This window comes from Gymnogyps californianus, chromosome 2, assembly GCF_018139145.2.
Source record: "Gymnogyps californianus isolate 813 chromosome 2, ASM1813914v2, whole genome shotgun sequence".
Classification (NCBI taxonomy): Eukaryota; Metazoa; Chordata; class Aves; order Accipitriformes; family Cathartidae; genus Gymnogyps; species Gymnogyps californianus.
The window spans coordinates 119232545-119257287 of NC_059472.1; the positions used below are offsets into that span (position 1 = coordinate 119232545).

The following is a 24743-nucleotide window of genomic DNA, read 5'->3' on the forward strand; positions in this document are numbered from 1 at the left end:
AATCCATCGGTGAACGTGATCAGAATTCTAAATGCTGATGCTTAACTAACGAGCAACATGGTCTGATATCAACAAGGAATTAAGAGTTATCAATTTTTAATTCTCTCTTGCATAGGAAAAGGCAAAAAATACAAAACAAGAAAGACGACATATGGGAGTGGTATTAACAGGAAAAGGGTCTGCAGGTTCCACTGAAAGTACCATCTGACTGTGAATCACCAACACGACACTGCAGTAAGAGACAAAGCTCTTTCCGGGAGAAGTTAACAGGCATGTTGATGTAGCAACTCATTCACTGAAAAATGCTTCTAGCAGAGAGCTGCACCTGTTTGAGCTAAATAAAGATGACTAGATATTAACTTTGTAACAGTTTCTCACTGCCTAAAATACTACTACAGAAAGACAGCAACTGCTTATACTCTTTTCTCTTTAGGCTACCAAAGAAGTTATTTAATTACAAGTTAATATGAGAAAAGCATTCTAGCTGTAATTTAACTACACCTTGTAACCTGTTGGTTACAAAAATATACTCATTGGAGAGTTTTATGAACTTGTTCTAGAAACAAGTCTGAAGGTCTAAATATGCTTCATAGTGTCTGAGGTGACGACAAAAGGGTTTCTCCAGCTCCCTTATGCTCAAGACGGAAGAAGACAAAAAAATTCTTCCAGAAACAGTTTTATGTCCCATACTTCCCCACAAGGCTGGAAAAACACACAGAATTTAGTGGAGAAGGGAAGAAAGTGAAGAAAAAATTTTATGTGAAATGCTTTCTTACAGAATGAATCATGATATATATGTATTTTAAACACTGGTCTAAAAATTGTTACTAATGCACTTTAATCCCCCAGTATATTTTCTACAGCTAGCAATGGCCTCAAATTAAGTCATTTTACTTTGAAATCGTTATTATTAGCAAGTATAATTCCTATATACCATTGTACAAATCTACAGTCAGTTGTTAATGCTGTACTGCTTTAGCTACAGAATAATGAATTTATAAAAGAACGCCACATTCCTTTTTCAAACTCGAAGTGTGGTATTTCTGTATTTGAGTAACAGCATTTTCTCTCCATTTACATACAATTTCTAAGCTTTATCCTATAACTTTCCTTTTCTTTAAAAGTCACAGTTTTCCTCTCCTATTTCAGAGAGATGTAAACAGGCAAAAAAACCACCTTAACTACCTTAATGTACAGGATAGTTGTCTCTGTAATACCAGGGTTTGGTTTTTTTTAATAGTGTAAAATGAAATAGCTTGTACTAATTTAATAAATAATAGAGCAGCATTTTATACATGCTAGTTAAATGACACATTTATGAGTCTTTAGAAAAAGTAAATTGTGCTTATTTTTTAATTAATAGATACTCTAAACAGCAGCTCTTTCTTAGAGGAAGTTTCTACAAGTTTACAGTTTTCTGCTCATTAGTCAACAAATACAGTAAAACAAATAAAATGCCTGTAAGGTAACTGCCGATTCTTCCAGGCAGCGTCTCCACTGATCTGTAAATCCTGTAACTATTTAGCCCCATCTAGTGGTTAATTGTTTATCTCCTCCATGCCAATAAAACCAAAACAAACCACTAACTTTCAGTCCTTTCCAGATGTCTTTGATAACATTCGTTTCTAGTTGGCAGATACAGTTCAGGAACTGAAAACAAGGACAGTTACCCTTGTGTGACCAGATGCCTCTGTGTGCTACCTGCTGAGGTCGGGAGTCGAGCTCCTAGATATGCCTCCATCATCTTCTGGGACGTCACACCAACCACAACATCAAATTTCAACCTGCTATTTGGAAGGTTTAGGCCTTGATATTTTAAGCTTTAATGTAAGATCGAGCCTCTTGTCACCTGTTTTCTCATATTCTGTTATTGCTTAAGATGTTTCCAGGTGCAGATGGTTATATACATATACTGATTTCACCCATTCGAGTCCCAGATGAGCTGCTGACTCAGTCATTAGCTGAACGATGCATCAAGGCATAGTGAGTCTTTTGGAAATGAGGCTGCAGAGAATAGGAAGAACAGGTCTGGCTCGCTTTGACCACAAGGTATTTACAAGGACAATCCTGTACTAAAAGGATCCTGTTTCCCTTAAGTGGTAACCCTCACTGGGACCACCTTGATAAGAACAAGGAAGGCTCCCGTATTTCAAATTACAGCAAGACCCTTCCCTGTCTCATGGGAAAAATGCCAAGCAGCAAAGTCACAGTCTTCAGAGGTGGCCCCAAGGCTGGGAGTCCAACTACTACATTCTGCCAGAAGGTCTGGCAGTGCTGCTGCTCATTCCAGAACAACTTCACACAACTGATATCTCAGTCCCTTGCTAATAGTTTTACTGATCCAGGAAAGAGTAGGCAAAGACAACTAAATAATTATCTAGACCAATTTCCATTTTTAGCAAAACCACACAAAATCACAGCAGAGTTGTTTGGGGTAACATGAAAATTTATTCTTTATCTCAAATAATCAAGAGCAGCAAGGCTTGATTATCTGCAAACCTCAAAGAAAAACAATAGGGTTTTGGTGGGTGGTTTTTGTTTGGTTTGGTTTTGGGTTGGTTTTTTTTTTAGCATCGAGAGAGATCAGTGACAAATGGAAAGATGCATGGATTTGATTCTTATAGAAAATGCAAGGCACAGGGGTACCTTCTGCTTATAAGATACCTCCTAAACGTGTGTCTTTCACCATAGTAGAAAAAAAACCAAAAGGTAAGCAATGATGGAGGAGAAAGTTAAAGAATCCCAGTCTGCTCTACAAAAAGAAAAGGAGGTTGTAAAAAACCTGTTATCTGTCATCAGTGATCCAGCAACAACACCTAAGGCCATAGGTCACATAACCACAGGGCAACACTTGCTAGCTGTACTGTACCTTCTGTGCAGAAACAGAAACAACTCAGCTCTCCCAAGACCAACAGACACCAGTTGACACCAGCAACACAAGACCATCTCCACTCCTTCCTGCACAGCGGAAGGACACTAATGCAAAACAGTAACATACTGAGTAAGAGATCTCAACAAGTGAAAAAAAGAAAGAAAATAAAGAAGGAACAAAAAAATCTTGTTAGCGGGAGATTACAAAGGAAGAAGGAGGAAGCAACAGGGAAAAAAAAAAAACCCAGCCCTGCAGCAATTTTGCCATTAAACAACAGTGATGGGGGGAATGGAAAAGAAAAGATTCCTATCTCAAAAAACCAGTGATGCAGCAGAGACATGAACAGGCAATTTCAAACAAAAAAGGAAGGGACTGGTTGAAAAGGCTGGAAATGAACAGAGGGCACTGAAGATATATGGGTGTTGGGAGGAGGAGGAAAATAAATCAGAGACATGAGGGAAGTATGAGACACTACGGATCATAGGAGTCAGAGCCACTATCAGGACCCAGGCTGATTTTCAAGCCAGACATCAAAAGGTATAATTTTCAGGTCCATTTGAGATTACTTTTATTGCAGCAAAAAATAATTACACGGGCAATTCCAGTAACTCTGTCCTGAGCAAGCGTGTTACTTAATCCCATTGTTATTATGTGATGTGAGGGAACTTACTTGCTTCATTAGAAAACAACAAAAACCATCCCAAAGAACACCCACCAAACAAAAAGTCACTACATCATCACAACACAGGGAAGAGTTTTAAGACATATAAAAAAAATAGAGAACCCTAAATTTGAGAAAAAAAAAGCAGCAACTTCTTTTCCTTCCCTGCCATCTGTTCTTCACATACTAACCCTTACTCATCACATCTCCAAGTGTACAAGGCAACCCTGCAACTTGCAGGTCAAACAAAATACAGATTTCAAGGGAGGGGAAGGAGAGAGAGTGCAACATTCCCGCTGAGCAAAGTGCCCTGGCCTACAGGCTCTGCACTGCCAGAACCAACACTGTCTGGCAGTCCACAGCACACAAGCAGGCTGTTTCAAAGAGAAGCTCTAAGCCTTGTAATGATTTAGGAAAGAAAAAAAACAAACATGTTTGGGAATTACAACCATTGCTTGAAAAGACTGTGCCATACACTTTTCTATCACTCCTCTTCCCTTCTCAAGGAAGCTTTGGCAAAAATAAGAGTAAACTGGATTTTTTTTAATCTGTGCCTCACCTGTTGTGATAAGTACACAACCAGGTAGGAAAGACAAGAAAGATGGACTAAAGGTTTGGTACACGCAACTGAAAGCTGTTTAAACTGTCTTTTTTGTAAAGAAGTACACCTAGTTCCCAACCATTTTTCTAAATTTAAACACTCCTGGTGAAATAGCTTTAAATATTACTGCAGCCTTTGCCAATATTTTCAAGGCTTCAGGCCGATACAACCTAGGCTGTATTAAGAGGTTATTGTCCCCTCTCACCTCATCTGTCTTTTGACCAGCTATTACAATGCCCTTGGCAGAGGCAGAGCACATACAACTGTTTCATAATTTATTTCAGGTCACATTTGCACCCTGGGTTGTGAAGCAAGAGGTGTTGCCTATCAGCAAGGAAGCAGACTGCTAGCTACAACCTGCCCACTTGTCCCAGTCTATGCTGTTAGAGGTTATCCTGTACCACCCTTCCCTGCTCCGGAGCTTTCTCATCGATTACTTAAAAATTAATAAACCGAGTAACAATGGTAGCAGACTACAAACCACTCTGAAAGTCAACAGCTACTTACGTCTGAATGGCATCAAGTCCTGCCATCTTCATCTTCAACAGGCGGTCTTCCCAGTAATACCGGGGCACCCGTGAGTAGTGAATGCTACCTGAGATGTAACGGAAAGGTCTCCCATCCTTGACAAAGCAGTTGCAGTCATAATCAATCCCAAAACTCCTCTGGGGTATATTCTGTGTACAAAAAAAAAAAAAATTAAAAATACACAATACAATCTTTTTCTGCCTTGAAAGACACAGAGAACAGTCTATACAACACCTGCGGGTTGTCCACAATAGAAGGTACAATGGTGTTAAAATAACTGATGGTGAATGGCTCTCCACTAGCTACATATAGCCCACCTGAGCCTAACGCACCAAAGGACTACAATACATCTGCCAACCACTTAGCAATGACAGGATTCACTACTACACCAAAATATGCCGCGTGCATTCTCCACTTTTAACGAGTATATAGTACCATCTTTCCACAGTGATACATTTTGCAGCTGTTTACACCAGTGCAAATGATGAAGAATTAGTTAGGGGAGATTTGGTGAATGCCAACACTTTGCACTCAATGCTTACTAAACAGTTGAAAAACACAACCCTAATTCCAACTTCATGTCACGCTCAAGTCTAGAAGCAAAAGCCAGCTGGGAGCTTTTGAGGAAAAAATACCACATCCTAAATGCTCCAGGGCACCAATACATACATGTTTGAAAGCTTAGTTTCCAGTAAATATAAAACCGTTTGATAGATCAGTCTGGCAAACGGCATACATTTATCTAAGTCACTAAAAATTAGTCATTTTTGGAGAAAGTCCTACGTTCAATACTTTTCCAGCTAAGCACACCCAAACCAGTGAACTTAAAAAAGAAGCAGGTAAATTAAGAATCTGCACTTCCTAGCCATAAGAAAAATACCTTAACTTCAAGAGCATGGGATTACTCCTTAAGCGGATTACTCCTCAAGTGAGCCTATGATCTTAGTAAGATTTAAGCTACTATGACCAGCAGCAGTACTTCTGCTTGCTAAAGAGAAGGAGAAACAGAAGACCTTTTGTTAAGTGCCTGGTCCTATGTCTTTAAGAACCTTTAATTTTTAATTTTTTTTTTAAACAAACCTTAACATCTCACAGCTTACATTTCTCATGTATCTTTGGCATCCCTGTCACCAGTACTACTTTTGTCCTCCACACACCACTGAATAGTTAGTTGTTTGTCTTCATGTTCCACGACTTTGTATTTGCGTTTTATCAGATTCATTACTGAGCACATTAAAAAAAAAAAAAAAAATCCCTTTAATGAAAGATCAGTAGGGATTTATGAAGTAAAATCGCAAGTCAGCCTATGTAATCAGTTAGTTCTCCATATCTGTCAGAAAATAAGTCAGGAGTCAACCAAACAAACTCCATGATTCATTGGACATTATACTAGTCCAAATGAAACACACCTTTCAATAATGTAAATTCAAAGCTCTTGAGGGACACTAGCCTTGCTCTTGAAAAGATGGGCCTTGGCCTGTCCCATATTGAGAATGGGGCTGAGCAATTAGGAAATTGATTACATGAAACAAAAACAATGAAATTAGAAAGGCAAGAGAGATGTAGACCACCATATAACCCCAGGTGACTCCCACTACACAACAGCCATCCACCATCGGAGGAAATCTGCCCAAAGGTTACATAGGGACCAACAGACCACACAGTTTTGAAGAACCTTCTCATGAAACCACTTATTTCTGTTAACTGGTGAACAATTTTGTTGCAATAGTGTACACAACTACAGGAAGAGTAAAGAGAAAGGAATGGAAAAAGTGAAATACAGGAGGCACATATAACCATAAAGCTGCAAGTACTGAGACTCCTGGCCAACAACTGGACACAATTGCCAACCAAGAGCATACTCTTAGTGCAACAAGACAGCAAAAAGGAGCCAGTGCAATGTGCCACAGGCCAAAAGAACAAGAGTACAAACTACTAGATAAAGAAAAAGCACACTCTCCTGAAAACTGGAGGACAAAACTGCTGAGTAAACATGCCTATCCCTAGACTGTCGTTAAACTGAGCAACTGAGTGAGATAACATTCTACAACCATTTGAAGACTACAAACTCCCAAGGAGGAGGAAGACTACAGAGTGTTGCAACTGTGATAAAGGCATTTTTTCACAGAAAACCTAAAATAAAGTTGTGAAAAATGTCTTAAATGCACATAGCAATCCAAAACATTCTGCCAACAGTGAACAAGTGAAATTGTCTGTATGGTGGACACATAACAACAGATGTTAGAAGATACAGCCCTGAGCTGGCAGGGAAACAACTGCAAGGGACTGGCAAGTATTGCCTAGGAGAAGCTTTTTAAGCCCTGATCCCACAAACACAGACCCATTCTTAACATTACTTAACAAAGAGTTCTATGAAAGTTGAAATAAATCTTGACTCAACAAAGGTATGGACGTGCCAGGTCTCCACAAAATCAGGACCTTATAGAGCTGAGAAATACAAACCAACTACTCTGGAACAAAAGTAACTCAAAGGTTGGGATTCTCTCTGGGAAATTATGTTGCTATAGTAACTCCAGGCTGTTAAACCTCAGGTAAATTACCACTGCAGAGGATGCACAGGTACGTACCATCTGCTTGCTTTCCTTTCAATTCAAATATATGTGACTTTTTCCTGATCTTTAATTTATAACGTGCATCTTGATTCCTGGGCATGCCGCACTAGGATGAAATTGTACTGTGTGTATCCCCGAAGGAAACCATTCACCCTTATGAACACCAAGCAGATGTTTCACATTCTTCTAGATGTTTTTTACTCTAGGGCACTGTGACAAGTCGCAGCATTAATGCAGAGCTGAGTGCTTCAAAATGATCATGACTAAATGAAACTCAGAACCCAGGTGCAGTAACACAATTCTGCAATACTATTTAAAAAAAAAAAAAAAAAAAAAAAAAAAAAAGGAGAGAGAAGCCTTAGGGGAAAAAGCACATTAAAAGACCATTATCTCAGGGAATAAAGAAGGAGAGTCAAAATAAATTGCTGTTGTTTCCCTCTGAAAGAGGATTTTAGCCCCCTCATTTAGGCTAACCACATCAAGAGGCCTATGGAAAAGACACTTGCTCCATTTATGGCAGATAACGGTTGCAAAATGAAGGCTGAATCAACTGTTTACATAGCTCCACCCTCAGGGGACAGACACCTCTGGTGGAGAAACCAGACTTTCTTAAAACAATAAAACAATGAAAAGAAGGTATTAATTATGAAAGCGATCATCATTGAACCAGTTACCATTTAGAAGACACACTTTTAAAGCTGTGACATAACTGTAAATCACCTTCCTTACACATACACTTCCTGATACAGTATTATTATGAGGGCGAGGAGAGGGAGGAAGCTTCCACAGTACTTGCTCTGATTCACCTCATTCATTGCCTATTGTAAACAGACTTCCCTTCATGATCAATTACTCAACATTCTTTTATTGTCAGTGCATGACTCTACCCACGGCTTGCAGACCACGGCTTGCAACGAAAACAAAATAGTTCTCATCATGAATTTATGTCTGGCTCTGTCAATGTTGTATACTCACAGTTGTGAATACACAGCAGGAACGAATTCCCTGCATCTCCCTAGAAGATGGGGTAGTGGGTCTGCTAGTTTGGTAAGCAGATCCAACAGATGCAAACTAACTGCACGCTGTTTAGGATGCCAGTTCATTCATACCACATCATATTAATGCCCAGCTGAAAATTCAGATCCTTAGAGGCAATGGTATAATGTTGCATCTTACATGCTCAGAACACACTCACATGGAAAAGGGAAGAACTAGAGAATTTGTCCTTTCTTAAATCAAGTAAGAACTTATTTTTGCAACCTTAACGCTCTTTCAACATTTTATAATGTGCATGTCTCTCAACATAGGAAAAAAATTCATAGCTTCAGCACACAAAACTATTTAACAGTGACTGGAATCTCTTGTTCTCCAAATTGACAAAACAGGTTTTTTTCTTATTTGGAAAGCAAACAAATGTGGATACAAATCTTCAATTAACCCCTCCACCTGTGAAGATTTCTAGCATCTCTTATGTAGACCATTCAAACATAGAACACCCCTTTCTCTACCCCAAAGCTTAAGTATCAAAATTGAGAACCACAAACCACTCATTTTCTTCTGCTCCTTCCAAAAAATCCTCTTAGTATCCTTTCTCTGCCCTTGCAGTGGTCCTTTTCTCTGCATCACATCCTCATCTCTTCAGCCTGCACTTCTTCCCCCTAGTAGGCATTAGCGCAAATTTAACAGTGGCCTTACCTTTCCCACTTTCCGCATGCCTCACTTAGCAGTGTGGGTGTAAGATTTTCCAAAACTTGTCAGATTTATTGTCAGTAGCTTTTTGTTGGTAAATAGAATTAGTGTGTTAAAACTATTCAGTATGAACTGCTACAATAAATAGTGCTACAAAATAAAAGGTCATTAGAGGCATCTTTCTTGACAGGTGAATAAAGTTTTATTAAATCCCAACATTTAAAGCATTTGATATACCACAATCTACATATTTTCAAATCCACTCTATACTGATTATATAATGTAATAAATATAACTTTCAAAGTGATGATACTATTCTATTCTGGTATTATTCTGACAGTGATTAACTCCCCCCGCAATGAACTGGCCTTTTATAGCAAGAAATATATATTCATTTAGTTATGTTCTCCAGATCAAATACATTCCACACACGCAAAAAAAAAAAAGATTTACAAAAAAATATGCAAAAAATTACAAAATAAGCAGCACAGCAATTTTTTTTCATCTGGAATACTGAACATAGGTCTACGTCATGCACATTCAAGTCAAATTGGAAAAAGTATAGAAAAAGCCTTGAAGGACAATTAGGAATTGTTGTCTTAGAACGATTTTAGAAAAGGTTAATTCCTCTTACTATCAAAAAGAAAGTTGATTTAGGATACTTTCCATTCATATTTAAAAAAACCCAAAAAACAAAATAGGAAAAGGCTTTGAAGTGTTTTGGCACAGAAAGAAAACATTTTAAGTGATAACTAATCATCAAGCAAACAAGCTTTCAGAGGGAGACTTAAAGAAAAAAAATGAACAAGAACTAAATTACATTGGGAGAACTCAATAAATTTATGAAATGATAATATGACCACTCCTAAAAGGATGTGTATCGGCTCCTGAAAGGATACACAAAAATCTTCCAAGAGGCGCACATACAAAGTAATGAAGAAGTCATCCGTGCACCCCTGGGACGGAAGGACCACTTCAGCTAGGTTTTTGCGCACATTTGGACAGAATGAAGAGAGAAATAAAAAAGGGTACAGGAAAAAAAGAAAAAAATAATACTAGCAACTCACTGGGAGACTTACACCATCTAAAACCAGTCCCACAAAAGCCTCCTGAGAAGGAAACTTCCTTAACAATTAGTCGTCTTAACACAGTAATAACCCTCAGCGTAACAAATGAAAAGCTATCCTCCTGGACCACTGGCCTAGAGGGAATACTCTGCGCTACTAAACCCAGAACACAACTTTTAACTGAAGGCATGTTGATAAGTAAATAGAGGGTTACAGGCTATCGAGATTCTCTCTACAAAAGACCATTTGACACTATGCCACCAATGGGAAAGAACATCAGAAGGACCCCATGCGGGCAGTGGGCAGTGTTAAATACACGTTGAAACTTTAGGATACTGAAGCAGATATTATTGCACAAGCATAAAAAAAAAGTTTACAAAATTATAGGTGCTGGGAAACAGAAATTATCTAGTCTGGCAAGTAGAGAGCCTGGCTAGTCAGGTGTTCAGTTTTCAGACTAAAAGAGGGCTGACTTCTCCGACTCTTCCACCAACCTTCCAGCGCACATGACACGTTTACAGTATTTCTCAATATTCGTGTCAGTAAAAATGCAAGATGTTTATACAGAGGAACAGAATACAAAAACAGCTTAGCAGTTAGAAACTCTGCCTGGAGGGGGGGGCGCTGAAGGAAGTGGATGAAGTGAAACTTCAAAATTTCACTTACAAGAAAACTCAACTTTACAAAGCCTATGGTACTCTTCAAATACACCCCCACACACCTCCTGCAAAACGAGAGCAGGAGCTGAAGAATAAAACAGAAGTGTGTCTGGTTCAGGATCGCACAGGAAGGCAGGAAGAGACTGAACACCACAGTTCTGGTCTTGCCATCCTGTCTCCCGTGTAAGCACTGATCTCTTTTGCCCCATGCTACACGAGTCTGCCTGAGAGGAACCCGGGTACTGGTGGGCAGAAAGGCAGAGCAAGGGAATCCCTGTGGCTACAGCTGCAGACTTCAGAGTCAGAGGCGGGATTCCCAGACTTGTATTGTTCGTGGCATTTTATACAGCCACACTGAGGTGGAAGGGGATGAGAGAGGAAGATGTCCAGAAGTGAACTGTTTGATCAACCTGGACAATACATGCACATTAATTTACATCCTGGCTTTCTTATATGAACACAAAGATATGGAAGCAAGAATGTTTTTATTAATGTTTTCTAATCTCTCAAATTTCCCAGAATGATATTAATTTGTGTTAAGCCCTTCTAGGAAAGACAGAGAGAAATTCTCCATCCCTCATTATCCTGTAGCAGTTATTCTGCTATGTGCCTCTCAGACAACCAGGACATTGATACACAAATGCTATTAAGGAAAGTCACCTGCTGCAGAGTTTAGTCTTCTTAAAAAGGACACCATTTACTTGAAATACTAAAACCTTAAACAAAGTTCAAGCATTAACCTATTTGCATCATTTTCAAATAGCATCTCCTTACTCTTGTAAGAGAAAAATCACAGAAGAGAAATTAAGCATAAACAAAAACATACAGAATGAAAAGAGATTGAGTATTTCAGCTTTGGATTTTGTGCTTTACATCAGGAGGTACTGTATGCTCAGACAGCAACAGAAGTTATGTTAATTACAAGTTTTCTTTCTCATTTGCTTTTATTAGAGCTATTTTCAGTAAGTAATTACTAGATGCCCAGTTATTCTGGGCAAAATGCCTGCAGAAAGACAGCTACTTTCACCCTTTGGTATCAGTCTCCCCAGCTTTTTAACTGGAAAAAATTGAATTTCAGGAACTGATGCCTGGCAACTTACTGTACTGGTAAGCAGCACAGACTGGAAGCCCTAGCACATACTACAGACAGCTAGCAGGATAAAGATATCCAGCCTCAATTAAAAAAAAAAAAAAAACAACAAACTATTCCCTTCCTGTAACATTTCTAGCATAAGGCTTCTAGAGTTTACATACTCTGTGGACACTCTGTAGTCCCTTCTGCAAAACATGCATGAGCGATTTCACTGCAAGAGATCAGAACTTCACCTGTCTGAGATTTGCTAAGGCAGCTGCCTGATGGATAATAAACAGTGGAACATGAAGTAGCCACAAGACAGAGATATTACTAAACATGGACAGGACACACATTATCTCCATGACATCAGTGTTATCTTTAAATGCAGAACCTCAATGATAATGAACTCAAAGAATTAATGTCTTCAGTATTTTAACATGCCCCCGATTTGTTTCATAGGCCCAAGATACAGTTAGTGTTTTCTGCTCAAACTTAACAGAACCTGCTGAAGTCCACCCCAACACATCTTCTCTGGCTTCCCTGAAAAAGGATTTGCTTTCAGAGCAGAAGAGCCAATATACTGACCAAAAAGGATGGCAGAAGTCTGTCAAATGGAAAAATCCTCAAGGAGAACGTAGAATTATCTCCGTTATTTCAGCTCTGCTGCCCAGCCTCATGGGTATTCCAAAGTACATCGTCCCTGGGCTGACGTAGACAAACGTGTTCTGCCCAACTTTGTACAAGCCAACAAAGAATGGATTCAGAAAATAAGCTCCTGCATTTAGTGGGAACATCTGCCCTCCGTGAGTATGGCCAGAGAGAATTAAATTTATGTCTGGTCTCTCCTGAAGCGCCCACTTTGCAGCAATTGGCTGATGAGCTAACAGCACTATTGCATGCTCACTGCTACAATCTCTGAGAGCTTTTTTTAAATCCATGCCATGTCCTGAGTAGCGTAATACGTCTGCTTCAATATCATCAACACCAGCCAGGCAGAACCAGTCATCAGTGCTCTTCGGTGAAACAATCTTCACATTCTCATTATGGAGTGGCCGAATGTTAAATGATTTTAACAGCTCAAACCAGTTGCTAACATCTGATGTGTAGTACTCATGGTTTCCTGTGACAAAGTAAGTCCCCAAAGGGGAGTTAAGTTCTCCAAGAGGCTCAACAGCAGGTCGTATGATCTCTGCCTCAGAGTCAGTCAGGTCCCCAACAATCACAGTGATATCTGGTTTCAAAGCCTTAACCATTCTCACAATCATGGCAAGCTTGGTCTTCCCAACTGTAGGCCCCAGATGGATATCTGAAAGCAACACCACTTTCAGATTATTCATAGTTGAGGGCAGCTTGTGAACTGGAACCTCCACTGAATTCACAGTTGGAGGCTGGGAAGCATTTAACAGCCCAACAACAGTCAGCACAACAGTCAGCATGACTGCGAAAACTGGCTTCATCGCTGTTCTGTTCTTGTTGCCAGTGCCTACCTTAGTGCCTCTCCCAGCCAAGAACTTGTAAGCCTGCTCTACAGAGCCTAGAGTGAAGAGGAAGAAGATAAGGATGATATAGGCCCCCAGGCAAGTGTAGGCAGCTAAAGAAAAGAAATAGGGCTCTTCCGCAACAAGAAATAGCAATGTAAAGAAGCTTGAATGAGCCAAAGCTAGAAATATGAACACAGCTATTTTCCACGGCATGAAACAGAAGGAGCTGGCAGCTGAAGACCTGGAGAACGTGGTGACTGTGCTTCTCCAAACATGAAGAGATCCTATCAACATGAGTGCGTTAGCAAATAGTGCCATCTGCAGCCTTAGAAGCCAACGCCACGTCCTGAGATCGAGTTTTTCTGCCAGATAACTCCGCGATAGCATCATGGAGAAGAAAACCACTCCTGCAGCCACTGCAGCCTTTGCTTCAAGCGGCAGTTGCTTGAAGGAGATCATCTTTGCTTCCTGACCGTTCCCTTCCGTTCTGCAGAAGTCTCCAGTAGGCAATAGTGTGGTTACGAAGGGATGCCTTGGGTCAACAGAGCCTGCAACCAGGAACCAGTATCAGCCGTTTTAAAATATTACATACATTCCTTTTTTCCCAGACTGCAATAAAGGACTGTTACTCTGCACATACTACCCAAGACACTGGGTCATGCAGAATCACCATCATAAAGACAGAAAGGAGATTTCCTGATGTGGAATTAATTAGACAACTGAAAACACTGGATTCTGGCAGTACCCTTCCAAGCTCCCTGCCTGCCTCCCTCAATGATTCCTCCCCCCCCTTTTTTTTTACATGCTCTTTCCTCATTAAGACTTCCTCGTAGTAGATGGCAGTAGATCACAACAGTGATGCAATGAGTCCTGGAAACAATCATTATAGTATTTGCAAACAATCATTATAGTATTTGTAAACCCCATACATGTTCTGGGACTAAGCTGCTTCTGCTGTTAACTTAGCACATGTGTTTTCTCTTCTTCCCAAGCAGTTGGCTCCATCTCAAAAGCAGGTATCACTGTACATCATTCTTACCAAATGCAAGAGGTTCTACCAACACATGCTACAGCAGCAGTGAAAAATCCCCACTGGAATAGCTACCAGATGCAACTGTGGTCCCAGAAACTGCAGATGATGTATCGGCAGATATCCTTGCCTCCAGTTGTGCATAAGACTTCCCCAAAGCCCTCAAAATCAGTAGGACCAGTGAAATTCACATTGTGTTTTGCTACTCGCTTCCTGCTCACTTCCACTACATTTACAGTTCCCAAGACTCAACACCTATTTCAGCATGTCCTGGTCTAACAGGATGCAATTAAGTTGAAAAGGGATTAAAACATCACCCATTGTGCTCCTTTAGAAGTAAAGGGAGCACTAAGTCTAATGCATGTCTGCTCCCAGATTGAAAATAAATAAGCAAGCATCAGTTATGTTTGAATCATACCAGAATTCCCTGTTTTGCTCTGTATTTTGCTCAGAGCTCATAGTGTTTCTACTAATGCCCAGTTTGCACATTTCTATTTAAAATAAACCTACTCTTTTATTTTAACTATAGATGAAAAAAGTTTGGATGGTCTTTCATAACATACAATAGAGACCAAGTTTGAGATAACAAACTACCTTATTTAAAGCCATGCAGCGGCATATGCTTACTTTCAAAACACTTCCTGTCTCTCAGTCCACACTTAACTAGAGAAAAAGTAAGCAATCATTACAGCCAAAAATACCTCAGAACTAGGGCACAAAAGCAGCCTTGTAGGGCTCTGCAGTGAGCTTGAGCCCAGAAGTCTACAAACGTGAGTTTGCCAGGTTGCTTATCTGCAGCATATACTTTCCCTAGCTAATTTAAAAGAACATCAGCACCTCTGTGATGATAGGACCCTGCTATATTTGGAGGGCTAGACCAAGTTATAAAAAGACCCCTTCCCTCATTGCTTGGTCAGGGAACTGTGGGTTGATAGAGAAATTGTGCCTGCCAGCCTCAGTTCCTCAAGCCCTCTCGGCTGTTACAAAACTATTCTTAAAAAACAGTGCTATTTTTACACACATGCCTCTACAGAAAATAAACAAAGCTACAAAGATAAGAGCCTAAGAAATGCCCTACTGGTTCAAGTCCACAGTTCTTCTACACACCAGGCCATATTCTGTCTGGACAACAGCAACAAGAAATGCTGTTTAAAGAAATGACATGACCCTGGTCGCTGTCTGTGGTCTGTTCCCCTCATACTCCTCCAGCTGACAAAGCTACTACGTCAGGGATGTTAGAAGACAGACTCTTGCCTGGTCATTTTTGGATGTTGTTTATGAACCTGATGTATTTTAATTTGGCTAATCCTTTTTTGGAATCTGTTAAACACTGTCCGCTTCTACAACCTCCCATAATAGCAACTTCCTGAATTTCACTGCATATTTTTAAAGTATTTTATCTACTAAAGCCACCAAGTGTCCCTCCTCTAATACAACCAAATTTGGTGAGTATTGTTTCTCCATTCCTCTTACCCACCACCTTCAGAATTTTGTCTCAACCATAACCCACCCCTCAGAGACAATACTTAACTGTCATCCAATCTTCGCTTTGATAAACGTCTCCCATGAGGCTGTGCTACTTTTCACACAGCTGTAACCACCCGTGCATCATCCAATTAGCCACATCTATCAAGATAATACTGACACTCTGCTTCAAACTCAGACATAAGCGACAAGGCATGGCTCCCACAGCAACTGTAAAGACCAGGGATTTGCCTAGGCCCCTGCTTAGGCAGCGTTACGGCGCGCCGCTGGACAAAGCGGCAACAAGAAAGTCGATGTTGAACCTGGGCAGAACAGGAAAAACTCCTCTCCCTCCTCTCACACACCACAGGAAGAGCAAGTTTTCCCATGGGATCTGCTAATGGAGTGTCGGTATCGGGTAACTGCAGCTCGATTCCCGCCCCTCCCCCCCACCCCCCCCACGGGTTGCTTAATGAGGCCTTGTAACACATTCTTTCTCAGAGCGGACTCGGAACGGTGGAAGCAGTACAGCTGGCAGCACCGTTTCGGCCCGCACGTCCATCAGGCAGCGACCCCGGCGATCACCCCCCTGGAGGCGACGGCACAGCTCACCGCCCGGGGTGCAATGGCGGGCACGGCCAGCCCTTCCTCAACACAAAACTGCGAGGGCCCCGCGCGGCGGCCGGCCTGGCCGGGAGCGGGCAGGATCGCTCAGGAAAAGGAGCCGGGCCGCCGCCGCCGCACCTGACCCGGCAGCTCCTCCCTCGCGCAGCCGCAGGCCCAGTACCTGCGCCCTAAGTAACACCACCCCCGAACCACAAATCGCTCACGAAATAGAAACGACCCAAAGTTAATCGTCTTCCTCCGGGGACGGGAGGAGGCCCCCTGCCAGCCGGGAGCCATGCCCGCCCGGCGGCCCGCCGCGCCCCTCACAGCTCGGGGCCGCCCCCAACAGTCACGGGGCCGTACGGCGCAGCCCCCCCGGCGCCGCCGCGGAGCGGGTGCCCTGAGGGGAGGGGGAGGCGAGGGGACTCACCGCCGCCCGGAGGAGTGCCGCCAAGCCGGCCAGCGGGAGCAGGAGCCGCAGCATGACGGGCGGCAGCGGGCAGGCAGGAGGAGGCGGCGGCGGAGCGGGCGCTCCTCAACCCGCCGTCCCCTGACACGGCGCCCTCAGCTGACTGCCCCGCCCCACCCCGCCAAGCCCCGCCCCGCTCCCTGCCCGGGAAACTGCCCGGCGCAGCACGGGCATCCCTCCTTCCCGCCGGCACCCGCAGCACTGGCGCTCTGCCAGCAGTGCCCTGCCTGCCTGCCTGCTCCTGCCGTCGCCTCCCGCCACCTCCCAGGACACCCCACGCTCCAGCCGGCCCAGGGCCGGGGACTTGCCCCAGCTCCTCCGAGGGGACGAAGGAAGCCCCCCCGCCACCTTGGCTGGGCAGAAAGGCCCCGCACCCCTCCAGCCAGCCCAGCCCAGCCCAGGGAGGTGGAAGATGCGTCTCCCAGGGGACGGGCCGGGCCCAGAGGCGCTGAGGCTGCTAGAGCGCGAGGCCGGCGGGCCAAAAAGGAGGTGGGAGATGGCCCGACCCCCCTTTGCACCCAGGGGCCAATTTGCAGATGGTGCGCGAGGAGGCTTGAGGAGGAGGAGGAGGAAGGCCAGGGCAAGAGAGTGAAGGGCGGGGACCCCCAAAGCGGAAGAAAAGGGGCAGAGCCAAAAGGTGTCTGCGGGCGGTCGCCCATCCCGGTCCTAACCGGGGCCGCCCCTGCTTAGCTTCCCTCGGCAGACACCTGAGGGCCGGGTGACGCCACACCGGCCCCCGACACCCCTCCCCCCAGCGCCGCTCTTAGCCCCCCCGCCCCGCCCGCCCCGGACCCGCTTGCCCCAACACCACCTTGCCCCCACCCACGCCCACACCCTCCCCGCCACGGGGACCCAATGCCTTCCCCCGAACACCCACATCACCCCCCCACCCGACCCCCGACCCGGACCCGGACCCGGACCCGGACCCGGACCCGGACCCGGACCCTTACCTTCCTCACTCTTCCTCTCTCTTACGTCTAGCACCGCCCTTGCCTCCCAAAAACATTCCTTCCTTTCCCCAAATTACACACACACAACCAACCAAACCTCCCCGCACAAAACACCAACGCTACCCACACGCACACCACCACACCCACGCCATTCGCTGCCTTTAAACCCGGCTCCACACCACACGCAACAACTTCCCTTTCTACATTAAAGCCTCTGCACACACACACACACAACGCAACCTGTCAGGCAGGGGACAGGACGTTTCAATAACACGCTGGGCAGGCACTCCTCCCATTCTCAAAGCCATAGACGCATACCAAAATCACATCACCACCAATGTTTCCAGTTCTTGTCTTACATACTTGACCGATTCTTTCCCCCCCGTGTGGTATGGACAAAGTTGGCAATCTACGCATCACAGCAAAAATCATTCCTACTGTGGTGGGTTGACCCTGGCTAGATGCCAGGTGCCCACCAAAGCCGCTCTATCACTCCCCCTCCTCAACTGGACAGGGGAGAAAACATAAAACAAAAGGCTCGTGGGTCGCGATAAGGACAGGGAGATCACTCACCGATTACCATTGTTGTCCCAAAAAATCAGGATTCTTTCACCCGGTGTGCAAAAAAGCCGATTAACACACAGAGCCGAGATATTTGTTTATTTCATGTCTGCGCAGAGATGGGTGCTAGGTGGTAACTCCACAAAGCTAGCACACCTGGTTGACACACGGTAAAGCATTTTATACCTTTCAAGCAACAGTTATCAGTATTTTTACAGTTTTGCTTAGTTACTCTCGTTCCTATTGGTTCTCGCAAGTCTCATCTCCACTTAAAGTCGCAGTGTCCTCCTTTTTTACTGCGCATGTTCTGTGAGGAAGGGGCTTCTGTTGGTAGGGGGCTCTCCCTACTCAAGGGTGGGTTTTCTAGTATGTTAATTAGGATAGTTCACTCACAGTTCAAGTAGCTCTTTGATTGCCCCTGTGCTTATCTTGGTATGTCTTTACCCACTGACTTATGGTGTCATCTTGTTTCTCTTCTCAAGGTCATGCCTCGTTAACTAAATAGCATCCTTTGTTTTTGTTTCTCGCATATCTCCAACAATTCCCCCCTTTGAGACTTAGATAAAGAGTTTTTATTTAAAATAAGTCTCACTTAGATATTTTCATTCTAAAACTTCAGTCTCTGGGAGATTTCAAAAATTTCCAAAACTGCTCATAGGTTCCTTCCCATTGACATAGGTCTCGCTGGAATTTTTCCCTATCCTTTATAGGGAAGTTTTCAAGTTTGAGGGATTTATCTCCCTCTGTCATGAGCGTGCATACCCTGGGTGATTGCATTAGAGCAATTTGCTTCATCAAGTGCCAAACCTTAAAATACAGTATGATTATAAGCAGTAAACATAAACATGTTAGCAATAACAAGATCACAACAGGGTGTAGCATGAGATTAAGAATGCCTGTTGTCTTGGGTGACCATCCAAGGAAGGCTTCCCACCACCTATGTTCTCCATCTTTCTTCACCCGGTCCAAAACACGATGTATCTCTTCTGTGTCATGGTGAATGGTGATTAAAGTCCTTTGTCCCTCTTCTCGGGCACGTTCCAGCAACTGGTGTAGATCATTATGTTGTAAAAATTTTTTCACCAGTGTGAGATCCATCCCAATGGGAGTAAGCAATAGATCCTTAACTAAAGTATAATTGGATTGTATTAGCTGATAAGTCGTAACCGGAGCTGAATAGTTGAAATCACATCCTATAATGTTAGTAAAGTTACAAATGCAAGTATTTGAGTGATTATTTATCCCAACAGTAATATTATCTATGACTATAAAATTACATAGAGTTCTTATACACACACATCCTTTCCCAATGTATATGAGTACAGTTCCAGGGATTTCTTTTGGATGTATCTCGAAGTGACAAACATTTTGCTCAGTGTCAAGACAAATGTCTTGAGCTTTGATGGTATTACTTTCGCAAATAAATCCCTGTTGTTCCTGTACCATACATGCATCAACTTCAACAGTCTGCCATTTGTAAACAGTTCCAAATCTGCATTTTTTAGTGGCTCATCTCTCAGATCGGGCCTGCTGGCATAGACCTGTTCAATAGTTGCCAGACAATCATGTTGTAAAGGTTCTTGTTCTGCTATTGGCAACAAGGTGGCAGGGTTTAAAGTTGATACTACGCTTAGAGTAACATCTTCATGATCAATTAGCATAGCTTGGTATTTGGCCAGTCTGTTTGGAGAAATCCAATGGTGTCCTTTTTGGTTTAAAATAGCCATCACTGCATGTGGGACTAATACTGTTATTGGTTGTCCCAAAGTGAGCTTCCGGGCTTCCTGGATTAGCAGAGCAGTGGCGGCTACAGCTCGAAGGCAAGCCGGCCATCCTTTACTCACTTCATCTAATTGTTTCGAAAAATAGGCTACTGGCCTTTTCCAACTTCCAAGCATCTGAGTCATTACCCCAGAGGCCACTTGCTGTCTCTCATGCACATATAACTGAAAAGGTTTTGTCAGATCAGGGAGGCCCAAGGCTGGGGCTTCCATCAATTTTCTTTTAATTTCATCAAAACTACTCCGACACTCTGGAGTCCATTCTAACAACTCCCCCGGGCCCTTTGTGGCTGCATATAAGGGTTTGGCTATGAGTCCAAAATTGGGGATCCACATCCGGCAGAATCCGGCCATTCCCAGAAACCCCCTTAGCTGCTTTTTTGTTTTTGGTACTGCTATTCGGCATATAGCCTCCTTCCTTTCTTCCCCTAGTGCTCGTTGTCCTTTTGATATATTAAAACCAAGATACCGGACTTGCTCCTTAGCAATTTGGGCCTTCTTCTTCGAGACCCTGTATCCAGCCAGTCCCAGAAAGTTTAGTAGGCTTACTGTAGCTTCAGTACAAGTCTGTTCAGTATCTGCTCCAATTAAGATATCATCCACATACTGTAAGAGAGTAACGTTATCATTATTAGTTCGCCATTGTTCTAATTCTTTAGCCAGTACCTCACCAAACAAAGTGGGACTATTTTTAAATCCCTGGGGAAGAACGGTCCAACACAGTTGTCCTTTCCTTCCAGTAGTCGGATTCTCCCATTCAAAAGCGAAGAGTGTTTGACTCTGTTCATCCACTGGAATGCAGAAGGCGGCATCTTTTAGGTCCAACGCTGTAAAATAGGCATTGTTTTCAGGTACAGAAGCTAACAAAGTATAAGGGTTGGACACCGTAGGATGTATATCTTTCGTTATCTGATTTATAGCCCTCAAGTCCTGCACTAATCGGTAATCCTGGGAGTGAGGCTTTCTCACTGGTAAAATCGGTGTATTGTATTCAGATTGACATTCTCTGAGTAATCCATATTGAATAAAGGTATTTATCAGGGCTTCGAGGCCCTTGCGAGCTTCCAGCCTAACAGGATATTGATGCACCCTTACTGGTTTTGCCCCCTCTTTTAGTTCTACTTTAATCGGACTCACATTTTTTGCTTTACCTGGGTTTTTTGAAGCCCATACCAGGGGAATTACTGCATTTAATACAGCATCTGGAATATTCTCTTCAATTTCTTCTGATGTTTCATCTGTCAGCAAGCAGATCTGAGCTCTCCAGGCAGTTTCAGGTGGGATATGGAGCTGTACAGCATTCTTAGAAAAGGTTACTTGTGCATTTAGTTTGCATAATATATCTCGTCCCAGTAAAGGTAGGGGGCATTCTGGCATGTATAGAAACTCATGAATTAATTTAGCTCCCCCAATTGTGCATTCCATTGGTTGTAAAAATGGCCTTAATGTTCTTTTTCCCTTTGCCCCAACAATAGGTATAGTTACTTTACTTAGAGGTCCTTTACAACTGGTGACCACTGAATGAGTAGCCCCACTGTCAATTAAAAAATCTATGGTCTCATTCCCCAGCTTAACTGGAACCAGGGGATCAGCTGGGGAGACTTTAATGTTCTCCCCCAGTCCCCTTCATTCATTGTCTGAATCTTCTAACATAATAAGATTAGAATTTTCTATATGATCCCGTTCCTTTGGCCTCTTTCGTTTCGGGCACTCATTTTTCCAGTGTCCTTCCTGTTTACAGACTGCACACTGATTTAGCCCTAAAGGGGTTCGTTTTTGCAATCCTCTTCCCTGCATTATGCCACCACATCCTCCTCTTCCTTTACTTTTTCCTCTACCCTTCCCTTCAACATCATTTCCATTTATTGCCGCTGCCAGCAAAGATGCTTGCAACTTTATTTTGTTCTGTTTTTCTTTTCTTTCCCTCTCATCTCGATTGTTATAAACCTTATACGCTATCTCTATCAATTGTGAGATCGACATTCCCCCAGCTCCATCAACTTTCTGCAACTTTCTCCTTATATCCCGAGTTGACTGCCCAATAAACAACATATTGAACATCCTCTGATTTGCCTCATCATCCGGATTCAAGTCTGTCCATTTTCTAGCTACCTCACATAGCCTTTCGTAAAAGGCAGATGGATTTTCCTCCAGACCCTGCCTTACCTCGTAAAGCTTAGACACATTCTTCGGTTTAGGCACTCCATGCTGAACCCCATATAGTATCAGCTGCTGATACTGCTTCAGTTGAGCCCTCATCCCCCCCTATTAGGATCCCATTCTGGGTCCCTTTTAGTAGGCAGAAACTCCTCAGAATCTTCTTGCCTGTTTCTCCTTCCCCCTTCTTCCCTGGCCCTCTCAATCACCATTCTCTTTTCCTCTGCCGCAAAGAATGTATTTAGCAGAGCCTGTATATCTCCCCAGTTGGGATTATGTGTTAACATTATAGTTTCTAATAGTTGATGTACTCCTTCAGGGTTTCCCCTATAGGATCCAACAGATTGTTTCCAATTTAACAGCTCAGAGGTAGTGAACGGAACATGTATAAAATCCAGCAGTCTTTCCGGTCCCACTGCTTGTCTCAGGGGAGCCTGTACAACTGGTTCAGCGTGCCCCCTAGTCCGGCTGGAAATGGGGCTAAAGTTATCATTGCCCGATTGTAAATTAGGATCGATTGGCAATTGTCCAGCACTGCTTTTGTATAGTGGTGGGGCTGTCGGGACTAACAGTTGCACATCTTTCTGCTCTTCTCCCCCTGCAGTCTTTCTATCATCACAGCCTATGCAACAAGCACTCTCCTTTTCCTCAGAAGCTGTATACATCACTAGGTCAGTCTTTAGCTTACATTTTTCCCGCATATCAGATTTTCTATACAAAGTCATAAAGACATCAACATAAGGTACGTCGTCGCATTTCCCCATCCAACGGCAAAACGACATCAATTGTAATATAGCATTATAGTTTACCGATCCATTTTCTGGCCAGACTTCATCATAACCCAATTTATAATTTGGCCACCATTGATTACAATATCTTTTCATTTTATCTTTAGTCATTAGATTTCCCCCAAACTTATTCCAGTTTTTCAAAATACACCCCAAAGGGCTACAGGGAGGAATCACGGATTGGCTTGCTCCCATTTTAACCGAATTTACCTATTTGCCGGCTTTGACTCCCTTGGTCGGTAATTACCCTTCTGACCCCTTTGGTCAGTAATTACCACTCTGACCGCTTTGGTCAGTAATTTCCTCTCTGACCCCCCTTGGTCAGTACCGCTCTGACCCCCCTTGGTCAGTATGCGCACTCAGTTCTGACCCCCCTGGTCAATTAAGGCAACCCTTGCCGAACGTCTACGTGCGACTTTATGCGCCCCCCTGGCGACTTGATGCGCACTCGGCTCTGACCCCCTGGTCAATTACGGCACCCTTTGCCAAGCGTCTACGTGCGACTTTATGCGCCCCACCGGCGACTTTCTGCGCACTCGGCTCTGACCCCCCTGGTCAATTACGGCACCCCTTGCCGAGCGTCTACGTGCGACTTTACCCTTTAACCTTCCATGGGAGTCATTGAATTTGTAATTAAATTTTATACTCACCAATCCAAGGATTCATTCCCCTTTCACCCTGATACAAATATCTCTGGTTGGCGTTGCACCTTTGAGTCGCTTGTCGCCCCGGCTTCGGAGGGAATCCGGAGGAGTCCCCGATCAATAGGTCGGTGCGCGCTGGAGCTCAGTCCGGTCCGGTCCGCTGTCGGGGACGGCAAGACGATCCGGGCAAGGCCTTATGGCCGTCCCATCTGGGTCGCCAAAATGTTGTCCCAAAAAATCAGGATTCTTTCACCCGGTGTGCAAAAAAGCCGATTAACACACAGAGCCGAGATATTTGTTTATTTCATGTCTGCGCAGAGATGGGTGCTAGGTGGTAACTCCACAAAGCTAGCACACCTGGTTGACACACGGTAAAGCATTTTATACCTTTCAAGCAACAGTTATCAGTATTTTTACAGTTTTGCTTAGTTACTCTCGTTCCTATTGGTTCTCGCAAGTCTCATCTCCACTTAAAGTCGCAGTGTCCTCCTTTTTACTGCGCATGTTCTGTGAGGAAGGGGCTTCTGTTGGTAGGGGGCTCTCCCTACTCAAGGGTGGGTTTTCTAGTATGTTAATTAGGATAGTTCACTCACAGTTCAAGTAGCTCTTTGATTGCCCCTGTGCTTATCTTGGTATGTCTTTACCCACTGACTTAATGGTGTCATCTTGTTTCTCTTCTCAAGGTCATGCCTCGTTAACTAAATAGCATCCTTTGTTTTTGTTTCTCGCATATCTCCAACACCGTCACGGGCAAAACAGACTCGACTTGGGGAAAAAATTAGTTTAATTTATTGCTAGTCAAATTAGAGCAGGATAATGAGAAATAAAACCAAATCTTAAAACACCTTCCCCCCACCCCTCTCTTCTTCCCAGGCTTAACTTTACTCCTTATTTTCTCTACCTCCTCCCCCCCGAGCGGCGCAGGGGGACGGGGAATGGGGGTTTGGGTCAGTTCATCACACGTCGTTTCTGCCGCTCCTTCCTCCTCAGGGGGAGGAGGACTCACGCTCTTCCCCTGCTCCAGCGTGGGGTCCCTCCCACGGGAGACAGTCCTTCACCAACTGCTCCAGCATGGGTCCCATCCACG

The 24743-nt window shown here is 43.5% G+C and overlaps 2 protein-coding genes across 2 annotated transcripts in view; both read right to left on the reverse strand.

Annotated features, from left to right (window-relative positions):
* GLB1 (galactosidase beta 1) overlaps positions 1-16790 on the reverse strand; it is a 47795-nt gene extending 31005 nt beyond the window's left edge. Inside the window, exons 1-2 of the mRNA XM_050890912.1 lie at positions 16737-16790; positions 4642-4811 (exon numbers count right to left, since the gene is read on the reverse strand). Of these exons, the coding sequence (XP_050746869.1) occupies positions 4642-4811; positions 16737-16790 (224 nt within the window). The remainder of the gene's footprint in view (positions 1-4641; positions 4812-16736) is intronic.
* TMPPE (transmembrane protein with metallophosphoesterase domain) lies at positions 12265-13743 on the reverse strand. Its single transcript, XM_050891006.1, has one exon. The coding sequence runs from the start codon at positions 13663-13665 to the stop codon at positions 12349-12351; it is 1317 nt and encodes a 438-aa protein (XP_050746963.1). The 5' UTR covers positions 13666-13743; the 3' UTR covers positions 12265-12348.
* Positions 16791-24743: the final 7953 nt, after the last annotated feature.

Bases quoted from the DNA above. Each gene is read 5' to 3' on its own strand.
- TMPPE (XM_050891006.1), bottom strand. From the start codon at position 13,665: ATGATCTCCTTCAAGCAACTGCCGCTTGAAGCAAAGGCTGCAGTGGCT.